The sequence below is a fragment of the Taeniopygia guttata genome, chromosome 2 (genome assembly GCF_048771995.1).
Source record: "Taeniopygia guttata chromosome 2, bTaeGut7.mat, whole genome shotgun sequence".
In the NCBI taxonomy this organism is placed as follows: Eukaryota; Metazoa; Chordata; class Aves; order Passeriformes; family Estrildidae; genus Taeniopygia; species Taeniopygia guttata.
Window position 1 is genome coordinate 47,126,246 of NC_133026.1, and position 15,959 is coordinate 47,142,204.

Here is a 15,959-nt window from a genome sequence, read left to right on the forward strand (position 1 = left end):
GCTTGTTTATTTTTAGTAGCATTGCTCTGCTGGTGCAATTTCAGCTGCAGTCAAAAAGAGGTTTGTAAACTGCTGAGCTGCCCTGTGTGTTCCATGCTGCAGCCGCCTTCCTTTTACACAGCACATGGAGAATTTTAACTAAAAATTTGCTTTTGTTTTCTTGATCCAGTGTACTGTTTCCTCCAGATATTATCAGAACATAAAAAGTATGACGTCAATTGAGGTTCCAGAATTTCCAGTATGAAATGCATCTGCTGGAGGTTTTTATTTATCTTTTGTCTGCTTTTGAGTAGATTGAGCCAGATCAGTGTTTAATCATGATTTAGCCCATTGTAATCTGTGTTCTTTATAAAATCCCTCTCTGAGCAGAGCAGGTTGTTTATTTGTGAAAGGTTATCCCTAGGAGCTTTTCAGTTTTGAAAGAGAGGTGGTGTTTTTCATTTGCAGAGGTAAGCATAGGCACATCGGATCTTGCTTGCATGGATATAAATGTGGTTGTGTGAGCATTTGATGTGATTTTTTTTTAAAGTAACCCAGAAATGAAGTTAGTCTGGAACTGAGTCTTTCTGTGCATATTTTTAATTGCCATAATCCTTCTGTACAGTGTGAGCCCTATCTTGCAATCTTTCTTTGGGCTGTTGGTTAAAAAAGATCATAAGGTGATTTGCAATGAATGAATTAGTTGCTGTAAAGGAGTTATATTTAATGCCTCTTCTTAGACCTATCCTTTCCAGGAAGCAGTTGACCCCTTTGAAAAGTAAGTACATTTGGATGTCCTCTAGAGTCAGATAAGGAAATAGCAGTCTTGCTTTCAGAGATCAGGAAAAGGAGATGCCATCTTGGCCAGTGACTCAAGACATTTGATCAGTTTCTTCCAGCCCTGTCACTGCCTCATTTTTCTGCTCCCCATTTCTAGAGAGGATAGCTGGAATCACGTGTCTAAGCTGTGGGATGGGCTTCTGCAGAGTTCATCAGCTGATGTTCCTTCAAAAGCCATCATGGAGTGATCACTTAGATTAAAAGGAGATTATTCCAAATCATCCCACTGATTTTGCTTTTATTCTTTCTCTCACCTGATACCCTATTATTTTGCCCTTTTGCTTTCCCACACCCTCTCTGTATTTCTCCCTCTCTCCGTTGTCTTGCTTGATTACCTGAGTGCAGGTAATACTCAGGAATACAAAGTATTAATTTTTTTCAGACTTCACCCCATGGGGTCATGAAATCTCAGAGTGAAGGAAAGAATAGTTGTAATTGGAAAGCAATCATTTTTGGCTGAGTGGAGCTGCAAATGTTGTAGCGTTTTTTACTAAATGGGTGCCTTTTTTGGCTTTATCATATCTACTAAATTGTCTTAGGAACACTGCAGCTATACTGTGCTTGCTTCTGGCCTTTCATATTTTCCTCCCTTCTGTCCTCTAGGACGGATCTAGATGGCTGGAAGTTTAAATACATGTATTAGTGGACCATACAGTTCTGGCCATGTCCTTGATGATTTCAGTAGCTCTCTGTAGGAGGATCTGTGACTACTTTGTCTTTCTAGGCCCCTCACCTGCAAACTATCATCACATGGTCAGCAGCATTGGAGGCACAGGCTTTCATCTACTAGGATTTCTGGTGTCTTTGATCTTGGCTGGATTTTTTTCCTCTGTAGATGCATTGCGCGTGTCTTTTCTGATGATGAGTGGACTTCAATAAACAAAACACTAGAAGCCATGCTATACACAGCACAGGGAGCTACAAAGAACACAAATTCTCTTACAATGCTGTCCATTATTAGGTGCCCTCTTCTTCCCTAGAGCACTGCTCTTCTGCCTCTCTGAGCAGCGGTGATATGGAGATTGCTTGTTCCAATAGCTTGGCATTTTTTGTAAATCATCTGGTCTTATCCCTGAATTTAAACTAAACTCACCCAATAATGAGGTCATTCTCTACACTTCCAGAGCAGAGAGAAACAAAGTATGTGTTTATAAGTGCTGGCAAGTGTTAAGATTTGGTTGTGAATAGTAGAAGTAAGAGGGGACTTACTCAGTCCTTTTTCCTTGATTTCTTCTAGAAGATGGTAGAAGACAAAGCAAGTTCAAAGAACAGGAACAGTTTTGAATAGTCAGCAACTTAAGGAAGAGTGGTTTTTAGTTTAGTTGCTTTTTTCTTCCTTTGGTTTAGTTGCTTTTTTTCTTCTTTTTAAAATATTGACATAGCAGCAAGGGGATTTTAATGTCATCTCAAATAATTTTCAATAGTAATGTATATTCTCTCTATGGGAAGCCAGAATCCATTGCATCTGTTAGAGCAGAACTTTGGTCAGGGTTGAAGGACAGTCCTGTAGACGCCGTGGAGGGCATGCTAATAAGGACAGACAGAAAACCATGTATTATTACTCATGGAAACTTATAAATAAAGAATGAGCTCTCTCAGAGAGGAATCAGTGTCAAATTTGGCTCTTTGAATTAAGGGCTAGAGCTGTAAAAACAAAAAAGAAAGTAGTATGAGATTTTTTCTTTTATTTTTTTAAAGGTAAGATAACATGGCCTAGTGCTAGCAGTCTGCAAGAGATCCTCCAGATAATAAAGCAGTAAAAATATAAAAAGGAATTAGGAGGTGAGCCAGATTAAAATAACTTTACAGAAGATGGCACAGTGTTCTAAAGGGTGGTGTAATCAATGCCTGAAGGAAGAATAAATATTTGAGGCTGGCAATTGTTGTGAGTCATATTAGATGTTTCTTTCTTCCTTGTTTTTGTGTTCTTACCATGGGAAAGAATGCTTGCTCTAAGCAGAGATGTAAATCAGTTGGGGAGAACAGTAATACTAACAGTAGGAAAGAAATTAAGCCACAAAACACCCAACTTACTTACTGTTACCTCTAGATATTAGTGAAGTTTTATCATGAGATAAAGACCTCAGCTTACATGCTTAAGCAGCTTTCTTTGATTAACAACATTAAAATATTGTGATTTTCCTGTTCCCTGTCAGTTTTATTTGTTTTACTTTTGCGTTAGTACATTTTCCCCCTTTCCTCTTCTCCTCTGGCTGAAGGTGGTATGCAGATGAGGAGATTCAGATGAGGGCAAATCGATAAGAGCTCACCAGTCAGTTTGTTTGGGGTGCTTTTAGTTGGTGAATAATCTACTTTTCCTTATCACTTTTGTATCTCATGTTTCATAGGATGGTTTTCTATTTGCTTCTGATATTAAGGGCTAGGTTCTGATAAACTTATTGTCAGCTCATGCGGTCCTGGTAGTTCCTGGGTGAGTAAGGTTATATTCACAGTGGTGTCATTTTACACCGCACCGCCAAAATTGATTCTTGGGTTTCGTGGGAAAATAATTGACCCAGGATTAAAGCATAAAAACCAAACCCCCACGCCCTAAGAAAAAAAATGAAGAAAACCTCCAAACAAACAAAAAAACCCCAACAAAACCTCACAAAAACCCCACAACCAGCAAACATCCAAAACCTACACAAACAAGAAACAAACCAAACCATAAAAATGTGTTCCCAGGAAGCCATTGACTCCTGGTTGACTAATACCTGATATCCAGTCCAAATGAACACATAGTTTGTCTCCAGACAACTGCTGTATGGATGGTTGGGATTTTAATGATTCTGTGATTTTTGCACAGCTACTCTGTTGGGCTGGGTACTATTTGATGGCAACAAAGTGCAACTACTTGAACTCAAACACTCAACTTTGGTATAACCAGCCTGATAAAAAAGATATTCTCACAGTCACCAGGGCTTCTTTTTATTCCTTTTTATATCATGTCAATCCCCTTGGCATGCCATTATAGCTGTTAATGATTATAGTGCCTACTTATGAAGTATAAAACTCTGTCTTGAAATGACTTCCAGAAGAAATTTGTGACTATCCTTGATGACCTCTTGAGCCTTAATTTATGAAGTATGTTTAAAATAAAAAAAAAACTCTTTAGGAGTATGAAAAGAAGTAGTCATGAAACATCTTCTGTCAAATGAGTGTATCTACCGAAGTACAAGGAAAAAAGTCAGCTTGTGAATGGAAACATGAAAAATTAAGAACCCACAAATGTTCTGCATGGAGACCTGGTAGATATGGCTGTCTTGAGTTGAGGAAAAATCTATAGATGCCTTCAGATGGACCAAGCTTTGGGACCCCAATTTGCACATTATCCCAACAAATGAGCTTTGTATGTCTATAGCACACAGAGGTATGCAGAGACTGTGCCTATGGGTCTCGTATTATTTCTGAAGAAAGACAAGGGGTGAATATGTGGCTGTGCTGAAGGGCTCTGCCTTGATTTCACCTATTGCAATCAGTGTATAGAGTTTTTTGAAGGGTGAATTAGGTAACTTGAAGAAGGTGGAGGGTAGGAAGAATTTATTTGGTCATGAATCTGGATGTTTTGATTTAGTTCTAGGAAGAAAAAAGCAGTACAGAAAGGATGGGAAGGTATTGCCCCAGGTCTCAATGACCCAGTACAACTAGGACATGCTGGTATGGCCAAAGGGACAGATAAGTTTTCTAGTCATGAATCTATGTCCTTTGCCTTTTCAGTGGATTGATTCCTTTTTTATTTTTTTATTTTTCCAAGAATTTTTCTCCGAAACTTTTACGTTTTTAAAAATTATTTCCTCAGCTCTAATGCCATTGTAGAATTTTGTACAATATTGAGAAAGAGAAAACTTTTTCCATCACAAATTTATTCATATGGCTAAGACTGAAACTGATTTCCTGAAGGGGGGGGGGGGTGTTCTTCTTTGAAAACAGACATAATTACCTGCCTATCAGACCCCTATCTGCCTTTGTGTAATATCAATACATGATCAACACAAGCAGTAAAGATTATGCAGTCTTTAATGGAGTCTTCCTGAAAGGGCCTATTTGAATGGGCATGTGAAAAATGTTATAGCTTAAAATAGGGTCACTCCAGTTTTCCCACATGCTACTTATGTGGAATAGAGCTGGTAAGTGCATCCCGCACAGCAGGGAATGCATCTCTTTCTTATGTGTATTTTTTGAGCGTGTTGCAAACAGGAAAGGGATATGCTTGAGAGAAAGGCAAACAAGCAGTGAAGGCCTGAGACAACATTCTTGTCAGTGGGAATTGGATCCAGTGATGAGTGCTAGTTACAGGCTTTAATCATAATAACACTTCCTTCCTTGCTGTTACATTTGGGTATAGGAGAATCCAGGTGTCACTGAAATACCTGATGTTCCTCTGTGTCCCCTTCCTGAGTTGCTCCAGCCTGTGGGAAGTACATTCAATGTTACTCAGCTGCACAAGTGTGCTGAGCAACCTGGCCTCGCTGTGTCTTTGATCTCTTCTTGACTTGCCTTGTGCTGTCACGTGCGACTACAGCAGGGCAACAGTCCCGAAGCCTCTGATCTTTCCCTACCTCAATAGCCAATACAATAAAATACAGCACCCACAAGTCTCTTCAGCCCCCAACTCTGCTTTTCCACCTCACAAACCTGATCTAACAAACCACTCATCTTCTGGAAGCCAGATCGGAAAGTTTTGCTTGAAAACCAAAGGTGTTGGTTTCAGGTTCTTGGAAATATTTGCAATGTTTCTGCTCCTGGCTTTCTGGGTCAGGCTTCATTAGGGTGAGCCAGCTGTAGCTGTGTCCTGTGGTAGATTGGATTTGGATTAGGGGTGTTCAAGTCTGCTTTTTCAATTAGAAATAAGCATACAGTTGGATGAATAAAGTAAGGATAATGTGCATTTAATTCTTAATTTATACAGTACATAGGGATAGAGCAGGGAAATCAAGTATGGATTAAAAATGAGCATTGCCAGATGGTCTCATGAAGCCACTGTCAATTTTGTTGTATCTTCTATCAGAAATAAATTTGATCATATTTCAGGATGGGATTTTTTTTGGAGAGTGTTGTGGGCCTTCTCCTCAAGCATCACTGCTCAGTTTACAAGGTCTGTCTTAGAGCTCTTCTGTTTACTCTTCCTGGATGCACCAAGTCCATCATACTGGAGATGCTCTGTAGCACAAAACAGCCCTTAGCTCAAACTGCAAGTGTCTTTCCCAATGAAAAGACAAATCTTTTCTAATATGATACCTACACATAGCTGAGAAGATAAGGAATTGATAGATGTTTCTTACTCATTTCTGGTACTCATTAAAGCTGCTCCCTCTAGTGCTTATTAAAAGAAAAGTAACTGTGCATATGTGACATCTAGAAAGGGAAAATTTATTCTGTCATTCTCATCTCTCTTCCCCATTAGAGGAACCAAAATCACCTTTTCTTTGATGAAGCAAGTAGTTGTTTACCTCAACTGCAGTGCCCTTTTAGCCTGACAGCTTGGTAGTTAACCGCAATGGATATTTAATTACTTTGAGTACCTTTCTGAAGTCCAGGTGATCATTACTGCACCTAGATGTACCATGCCACAACAACAGGCTCACCCTGCAATCTCCTCTTGACTGCTCTTTCTCCCTATGCCCTTCTTACAGCCTCTGCTCTGACTCCAGGTCTGAAATAAAGGCATCCTCCAAAGAGTAATCACTGGCTATTAAGAAATGTGTAATTTATTAAACCCTAAGGCATTGTTTTCCTGGATCACATTTAGCTTCCTCGGAGTTGAGGAGTAGCCCATCTTCTTTTTGAGCAAAAGATGTTCACCACAAGGGAGGTCGCTGGCTCAGGGTGGTCCCCAGACGTGGCATTACAGCAGTAATGCTGGGCAGGCCAAGATGTTCAACATGCAGTGGTGTCATCATCTGGGAAGGATGACCCTGCTGCACAAATGGGGTTGGCTGCACAAATAGCACCCCAAAATAAAACACAGAGTAACTAGGGCATCCTGAAGAAGAGGTGGTGGGAGCTGCTTGTGTGCAGAATTGCAGAGTGCTCGCTGGCAGCTCTACTAGTGGGCAGGGTTGTTGCACTGGAAGACACCGAACTTTATGCACAAGTTAGATGTTCTTGCAGTGCTTGGAGTGCCCTGGGGAGGTAGATAGGTGTGTTAGGAAGACTGTAACTGCCTTATGGCTTCCAGCTGTGCTGGCCCAGCATATGTTTTTTCCTCTGCTCCCAAATTAGTCCAAGACCCATTGCCTTTGCTTCTCCCGTCACTCCTCAAATGTGCATTTCTCCAGCTTCTTCCAGCTGCCCTCTGTTCTCTTCCTAAGTAAGCCATAAGAGCCTGTCTCTGCTTCTGGACTGGCAGGGAGGATCAGGTGCCAGCTCTTTATCAGGGTGAACAAAGAGCAATTGCATCTTTGGATCCTCCTCTTGGGAAAATGATGTGTTGTTTATCAGCAATTCCAACAGAGCTTGTCCCAGTTCCTGAGGTAGTGGCTCTTATTGGTGCCTTGTATGTCAGATGGAGGCAATCATAGAACTGCAGACTAGTTTTTGGTTGGAAAAGTTAAGGATCATTGAATCCAACGGACAGGACAGGTCCAACAGACCTGGCACAAGGACGTTGACCTCTCACAAGCACAGGCTTCCCTTTGTTTAGAGTATGCCTTGGAGCTTGGTGCTGTCATTTTCCTGCTCCTTGGCAGCACTGCCTATCCCACAAAAACCAGCACCCAGCTGGCCGAGAGACCACAGAGCATCTGTGTAAATAAGCCCTGGTGCTGTTGGTCTCACAGGGTGTGTGTATGTGTATGAGCTTTGACTTGGTATATGTACATTATAACGAAGAAGTGGATTGAATTTCAGGAAACTTGCACCTTGAAAGGCTCTAGAGAAAAAACTAGAGCATTTTTCCTTAGGAGGATTCTTTTTGGGGGGGGAGGTGTTGGGCGGGGGGGAAGGGGAAGTTGTTTTGATTGACTGAGATTTTATTTTTGGTTTTTCTTTACCACTTTAATAATTGCACTCTCAAAGGGGTTGGCATAGCTCTAACTTAGCTTTGCAAAAGAGGAAAGGCATTTTTTGCATTCCCAATGAGGAGCTTGTCTGTATATTTTTGCTGCATGAGGGGAAGCGTAATGTTGGTTGACGTTGGGTTTTGTGGGCAGAACAATATGATTTGAAAAATGCCATTCTCACTTCAGCAAAAAAACATGACCTCAGCAAGTATGCTGTCACAGCTTCAAAATATGTGTGCCTGTAAGCCTTGGAAAATGAGTACAGATTGAAATCAGCTGCTGTAGGCCAAGTTCTCCGTGGCTGCAGCCGTACCCAGAATGGGCTTTTTTTTTTCTGAACAAACTGTGTTATCTTCTTTGTTGTCTTTTTGTTTCCACAAAGTCAAATAAAGGCCTTAAAAAAATAAATTTGAAGGAAACAAACTATTCAAACTAGTCGACTGCAGATGCTCTTTTTAATAAAATGATGGTTTCTGTAGGATTTTTTCAATCCTGTCATATGCTTTATGCTGGCTGGACCTTCTAGACAGCTGCAACCTAGAGATAAGACTTTTGTCAGGTTACAGTTGAACTCCTAATTTCAACAATATTTTTGTTTTTCTAATTCAAGTTATTTAAGTGTTAAAAAACTCATTGACCAAATCCACTCTGTTTGAAGACATCAGAATGGCATCAGAAGTGAGTAATTATTGCTGCCGTGATTTATTGTCTTAGCTGGGGTAGCACCTGGTGATCACCTGAGACCAGAGCTGTTCCCAGGCTGTGCAAACACCCTACCTGCCTCTGAGTACCGTAAATCAGCCCAGCCCCAGCACTGCCTGAAGGAAGGTCCATAATGGGTGACAGTGTTACTGTGGCATCTTGAATAAGAAGGCCTAGCCAACCTCTGCACGTCAGAAAACTGTTCTAAAAGCTGTGCCAAGCATTTTTGCTTTGGGTGTGCATCCAAAGCAGCCCTTGGCCTTCTGAGGCAAATACGGGTGTATCCGAGGATCAATGCCTACAGCTTCAGTCTGCAGAATGCTGAACTTGCAGGCAAGGGGGTCAGTGAAAGATCAGGATTTGATTTTAGTTTCTGAATCAAAAGATAAAGATGAAAATAACTATCCCATCATTTTATTGGTATCTGTGTAGGAAATACTTATATCTGTGTGGCTCTGTAGCTCTTCAAACTGTTAGACATATCCCACTGCAAAGAGTCACTGTGCACACAAGGTTATTCTTTACCTTGCAAATCCTTTGTTAAATTGCTGCTTGATCTGGAGGGGTGTTGTGGATCCAAGACTTTGTCTGAGGATCCTTCTTCGCTGTGAAAGCCTCTGCATTTCAACCCAGTTTCTCCAGTATGATGCAAGATGATGCACAGTGGAAGTTCCCTGTTGCTCTTCCGCAGGGATGATTTTTTCCTAGCCTCTTTGCCCACAGCCAAACCTCTGCCACAATCAGGGCATCCAGCTGCTGCCTATCCCTGCCAGCTTCCAGATAGAGCCTGATTGGAGCCAACATCAGCCTTGCAAAGGACTCTAGCTCCTGTTGAGCCTGGTTTTGAAAAACTGCTAACAAAAAGTATTTCATTTGTCTGCACAAAGGAGTTTCAGATCCCAGAAATTCCAGGGTGGCTTTTCTTATTTAGTTAGTTAGTCAGTTACTTTTATTTCAATCTCAAGATGTTACACAGGTAGATTCAGGGGCCCTCCACAGTGTCCACAGTTCTGGTACATCTGATCTGCTGGGCATTGGGATGCAGCCTCTCTAGCTCTGACCATGAGCTTGGACATGTAATAGTGTCTGAGTGCTGTGGCTGTTCAGGGGTGACCAAGGAAATGAGCACCTCTGGGAAGCATGAGAAGGACGTGCTAGAACTGTGTGCAAAGGTGCAGCTGCTTCCTTCATGCGCGGAGGAAATCAAGCACGTGTCCCTGGCTTAAAGTCAGAGGAGCCTTAACCCCAGAATTCCAGATACTGAGCTTGGCCTACACCCTTCCTCTGATGTTGTGCTGGTGGCTGTGTGGTTGGAGTGGGGCCAGCCATGCTATGGAGGCCTCCTGGCACCAGGAGGATTCAGCAGCTGTTTGTGAAGCCCCAGGCAGGAGTGGGATATAGTGCAGCCAGCATCTTCCGAGGCAGCACAGAGGAAATCCCTTTCCAATCAAACAAGTAGCTCTGGAGGAAAAGAAAAGGGTCTGAGGGATAAATGTTCTACTTGCAGCATTTGCACTGAGTTATTTTAGTTTTTATTTATGTCCAGTTTGGGGGTGAGTCAACCTGGGATGTGGCTCAGACCACCTCCTTTGCAAGCTTTCAGGGAAGGCAGAGAGCACAGCCTGTCCTCATCTGTACCACTTACCAGTGCTTTACTACACACTTTATTTTGCAATTTTTTTAAAAAAACTCTCCAAGCTGATGTTATTTTTTTCCCCTTTCCTCTCTCTCTAGTTTTGTATGGAGCTGAACCAGCCGACGCTGCCAAACATCCGCAAGTGGAAGGGCCCTAGAGGATGTTGGAAGGGTGTTGTTTCCGAAAAACCCTCAGGCCAGCTACACAAGGTACATTAATCCCTAAGTTTGAACTTTGGTTTTGCTTCCCCCCCCCCCCCCCAACCAAGGACATAGTTTGAATGTTTAAGACAACACTTTTTGCAAATCCTTTTTGGCAAGGTCTGCATTTCTTGTTTTTTAAGCTGGCTGTTCCTGTAGCTTTTAATTTGACTGTACAATTTATGTTTTGGAAGAATTGTGGCGCACTTGTAAGGAGGAAGGTGTGTGTGTATTTGGTGTGTGTGTTTTTGGGGGAGATGGACAAAAGCAGTACAGATATATAAAGGAAAAGCTATGCATTTGGACAAGGTAAGAGTCCTGAGTTTTTCCCCTGGCAGGCTGCAGTACTTTTGACATTTTTTGTGAAAGTCACCTGAGCTTGCTCCCTGGTGCTACACTGGCTGATATTCAGAAGGCCTTCCCATTTTCCTACCATTTTCCTAGTTTTCAAGTGAAGAGTCCTCAGAGGAGCCCTGCAGCCTGCTATCCTCACCTGGAAGGGTTTACCTTTTGTGTTCCCCAGAGTCCTCGGCACAGGTGTTTAAAATACTGTGGACTCCATTTGAAATCTGCACCATGCTGCACTGTACTTTTCCCTGCAGCATCTTCTGCTCTGGGAAAATATATATATATGTTTAAATGTGTACTGCAGGGAGGTACTTATTTGTTAAGGTGGCGACAGCTGCACGTGCCTACCCTTGAGAATATTCATAGTGTAGCTGCACTGGGCTGGACATCACTAACATCTCTTTTTCGCCTTTAAGGATGCTAATGAGTTTTCGGAGCAGTGCCCTCTTTGAGCTGGAGACTGTTGTTGCTGAACAGGGTTGTTCTCATGGTGCAGTTATTGCAGTGTGGATGTTGTTGTGGGTAGAAGCGGGATCTGAGAGCTGTCACATAACAAGTAGTGCCTGTTAGCACATGGGGCAGTCTTCAACAATCCAGAATTATTTATTCTGAGCACTGTTATTACTAAATATGTGGCTGCAGTTACGTCCTATAGCCATGCTGCTTAGAATCCACATTTCTTTATTTTGGCTTTTCCAAATCAGGTTGCATCACCCTTCTCTGGTTTTGGACTCATGTTTTTGCAGGTGCACCTCCTTTTATTGCCCTTCTGAGAAAAACCCAAGAATGAGGGAAAAATAAATCCAAACAAATCAAAACCCATCACTTGAGCAGGACAAGGATTGTACTCTAGCTAGACAGATACTGAGTGTCAATAAGGGTCTGGAAAGACAGAGAGTGTCTGAATGTGTCTAAAGTTTAATACAATTCACACTTAATTGCAGTGCAGAATGTAAATGCCTCAGGACATTTTTATTTGTGGCTGGAGTTTTCCTTTGGGATCTCTTGTTAGGCCAGATCATTAAAACACTGAATATAAATGGCTGTGTAAAGTTGTCAAAGTTGTTCCCTCCATTTTTTTCTTTCTTACTGAGAATTATTAATAAATATCTCAGAATTTCTATGTTAAATTCAGAGTCTTTAGTCAGTTCTTTCTTGAGCTGTACTTCCAAAGATAACAATGGCAGCTTTGACTACAGGGTGCCTAAATAAAAATGATCATCCACCTTGTTTTACTGGTAGGTATGTAAGGATGAATGGTTCCCAAAATTATGGGAGAAATGTGCAACCAAACTAAGAATAGAAATTTTAGAAATAGAAATAGAATCAAAACCAAACTAAGAATAGAAATTTTATCTACTTGACTTTTCTTTTTAACCAGAATCTGGCTGAGCTGTAGAGCCCTTCAGTAAGCCAAGAAGTTTCTTCTCTTTCTGGGGCTAGTTAGTGAGTCTGTCAGGTTTGAGCACAGTGTACACAAATGCAATGAACTAACACAGTGTAACCGCAAGAGCAAAGCATCTTTGGCACCAGCTGATTTTGGGATGCTGTGTCGGGTTAAATAAGACAAAAATGGTGGATGGTGCTTCTGGCTTGTGCTTCCATAAAGCCTGAGCATTTCAACCAGGCAATTACTTTTAACTGCCATGTTGATACAAAGTCTGGAGCCTGGAAATAGCCAACAACTGTTGACAGCAGTTTTATTCTTCCACATCTTTTCCTCTATCAGATTTTAGACCTTAGGCTTCTTACTGGTGGAATAATTTCCTCAGTATTTTAAAGGTGACTTATCAAAGGAGCTACCGAAGAATTTGAACCAACCTTAATCCTTTCAAGGCTCTTGGGAAATCAGTGTATCAGTTAACAATTTTTTATTGCAGCTGAAATGGAGAAAACTCTTCCTTGCAATGGATTTAACTGTGATTTGCTAAGGGAAGTGGGTTTGAATGATGCCAAGGGAAATGGTGTCTGGGTGATGGGCAAAGAGGCTGACAGTCTTTGAATTAGAAACTGCTGCTGGTGTGACAGCTTTCTGAAAATGCCAATTGCACATCATGAAGTAATCAAGAAAGAAGCCCATCAGGATCATAGAAGCAGAGCTGAAAGGAGCAGAGAGCTGAGCATGAAACATTCAAGCTGGAAAAGAGACAGAAAAATTGACAGGGCTAAGAGGTCTAGACCAGATTTCACACTAAGAGAGTGAAGGGGCCCAGATATTTATAGTATGCGGGTGAAAAAAGGTTGTGAGGTGGTGTGGAGCCTGGGGAGAAGGAACAACTATGCACAGCATTATCTGCTGCAAGCCCTAGCAGACACCCAGTGAGACCTCAGGGCACCAAACTCATGGTTAGTCAATTAATCATGTGAGTAACAAGCTGCCTGATTACTGACCACGCTCAGAGGTATCCAATGCCTTGCCTGGAGTAGGAGGAAATGGGGACACATTAGCCAAACACGCACAAAAGGCAGCATCCTTCACCCCTGCAGTGGTCCTGACCATGCTCTGCTTGTAGAAGATAAAACAGACTATTAAGTCCTTGGCTTTACTGGAGCAGTGTGGAATTAACTAGGTGTCCAATAGCCAGTGTGCAGGTGTGAGGGCTGTGAGTAGCAGAGTGATGCGTGTTTCAGCTTGGCACACTCACTCTCCCATGAAGTCAGTGGAGCTTCCCAGGAAGCATTCCTCCCACGTCAGGTGGGAGTTTTGGCAGGGGTGAACTGAAGAAGCCTATTTGTCCTCTGTATCTTCCACTGATAGCCCAGGAAGCTGTTTCTCCTTTATGCTTGGCCACAGCCAATTTGGCTTCCTGCCCTCAGCAGGCACCATGCCTAGATATAGATAGATAGATAGATAGATAGATAGATAGATAGATAGATAGATACATACATACATACATACATACATACATACATACATACATACATACATACTGAGCTACATTTGAGCAGAATGTTTTGTTTTTACCATCTTGTGACCGGCATTTCTCTTTTTCCTTTTTAATTCCAGGGAGTTGAATATTCTGGCTTCCTCTGGGATACAACAGCTGGCATTGAGCTGAAAGATGCCTCATCTCAAGAGACTGCACAGACTAATGGCAATGGGAGGCACTCATATCCTCATCCTTATCTTGCACATTTCAAGGTAACTGCCACAGTGCCAGTCCAACCTTTCAGAACTTTTACTAAAAAGAATTTGGCTGTGATGAAAAGAGACACAGCCTTCTCACAGATAAAAATTTGCATGAGCCTCTGACCCTTCTTATCACTGTCCCATGACTTGATTATGGATAGGTGCTTAATGCACCTTAATACATGTGGTAGTTCACCACAGTCAGTCCTTCCCTTGCTCCTGTGGGAGCAAGCCCTGCTGCAAGGGAGTATTTGAGAGCCTGACAGTCAGTGGATGCTTAATAGCAGCCAGGCCACAGGCCTGGGATTCTTGTCAGTGCTACAAAAAGGGATGAGTGCAGGAAGAATGGAGATGGGTTTTATATATATATATATATATATATATATATATGTATATATGTATATGTATATATGTATATATATATGAGACTATGTGTGTGTTTAAGGCACAGTGCTCCAGTGAGATTTGAGCTGGCCTATGTTATGTTGCTGTCACACTTCAGAATTTCCATTTTATAGCTTTTTCACCGGGGCTAAACCTGTCCAAAAGAGCATCATCACTTCTAGAGCCAGTTCTTGGGCATATGCTGGAGCAAACAGATGAGCAGAGAGAGCCCATCTCCACACAGGCTGTGATCGAAGGGTCCAGTTTAGGGAACTTGACATCTCTGACAATGCTTTGAGAGAAGCATTAATTGAATAAGTATTAATAAATAAAGTATTAGTAATTAATTGATCATAGAAATAGGTCAAAGTAATTCTCAGAAGGTGAGCAGGAGATTTCAGGGAGCCAACAACTCCTTTCAAGGTACATTAAGCTTCTTGGTTAGTCTCTGTGACAAGCCAGGGCTAATCACAAGACAGTAGTAATTAGCCCCTGTAATGACCATGACATTATTTGTAGCTTATTAGCAACTGGTTTTACATAAACTCATTTTCATAAGCAGCTGACTTCTTTCTGCTGACTTTTTCACCACAGTGGTGAAAGGAAGCTGTTTGCTAATGCAAACCAGTTTCCCCAGAACTGAGAGGGTATGAGGTTACTGCAAACAAAGCTGCAAAATGCAAATGCCTCCGTCCTCTTCCTCCTCACACTGAGACACACCAAGGCACACCACATTTACAGCGGCGTGAGTCCTACTGCCCCAGATTTACTACTGAAAGTACTGGGACCTGGCACGTGGTTTTGTGTTGTGACCTTCCATTCCCCGCGTGCACGGCATCGATTTCTCCTCCTTGCCCTCCCAGGTTGGAATGAATGATCTGACCGTGGTTAACCTTCACCTGGCCTTGCCACCCTCCGCAGGAGAGAACACCGGCAAGAACCACGACAGCCACAAACTGGCAGCCTGTGCGCAGAGTTTGCAGGAGACTCTGAAAGGTAAGGCAGGGGTTTTTCCTGCCAGCTATCACATGCACGCTATCTAATTCAAAGGAATTTTTTAAAGAGTGAACTTTGTCTCAGTGAGCATTTCAGAAATACCCTTATCAGCCTCACAATTGTCTTTACCCATATTTGTGTGATGCATAGCGTGACAAATGTGCTTTTCCCTTGCTCATTGTCTTACAGTCTTTCCTAACTAACACAAACAGCACTGGAGATCCTACTGGCTTTGACACCATTTTTTCAAATTAAATTCCTTCTGTTTTTGTGCTACCGTAACAGCAAGTTCAAAGGAAAGAAAAGTCACTAGAGTTAAAACCCTATTTTAAGTGCTTTGAGGAAATGACACCTACCTGTCATCAAAGCAAAGCTTATTTATTTTTTTTCTTCCAAGGGAAATAGGTTCTATTTTGATAATTGGAAGCTCTTTAGAAAACCCAATACAAATTCGCAGATGACTGCTAATGAGAAAAGAGACCAAAACCTGTTTTGGTACCTGGATGTAATATGTGGAATAATTTTGTTTATTTCAAATAAGTTGCTCTAGCTTTACACCAGGATGAAATGACATCAGAATTTAGACCTGAGCTTGAGCACTGAAATAGGCAGCTGGATTTCTTTACTTAATTTCTGTGAATTTGCTTTTTACTTTGAAGCTTGCAATTATGTTTAACTTCCTGTGAAGCAGAAAAAGCAGTTTAGATTCTAAATGTTGCTGATCCTGTTATTGGAACAGAAAT

The 15,959-nt window shown here is 41.8% G+C and overlaps 1 protein-coding gene across 1 annotated transcript in view; it reads left to right on the forward strand.

Moving 5' to 3' along the window:
- Positions 1-15,959, forward strand: part of EEPD1 (endonuclease/exonuclease/phosphatase family domain containing 1) — a 61,402-nt gene that overhangs the window by 36,941 nt on the left and 8,502 nt on the right. The window contains exons 3-5 of the mRNA XM_030265182.4: positions 10,257-10,367; positions 13,714-13,848; positions 15,084-15,216. Of these exons, the coding sequence (XP_030121042.1) occupies positions 10,257-10,367; positions 13,714-13,848; positions 15,084-15,216 (379 nt within the window). The remainder of the gene's footprint in view (positions 1-10,256; positions 10,368-13,713; positions 13,849-15,083; positions 15,217-15,959) is intronic.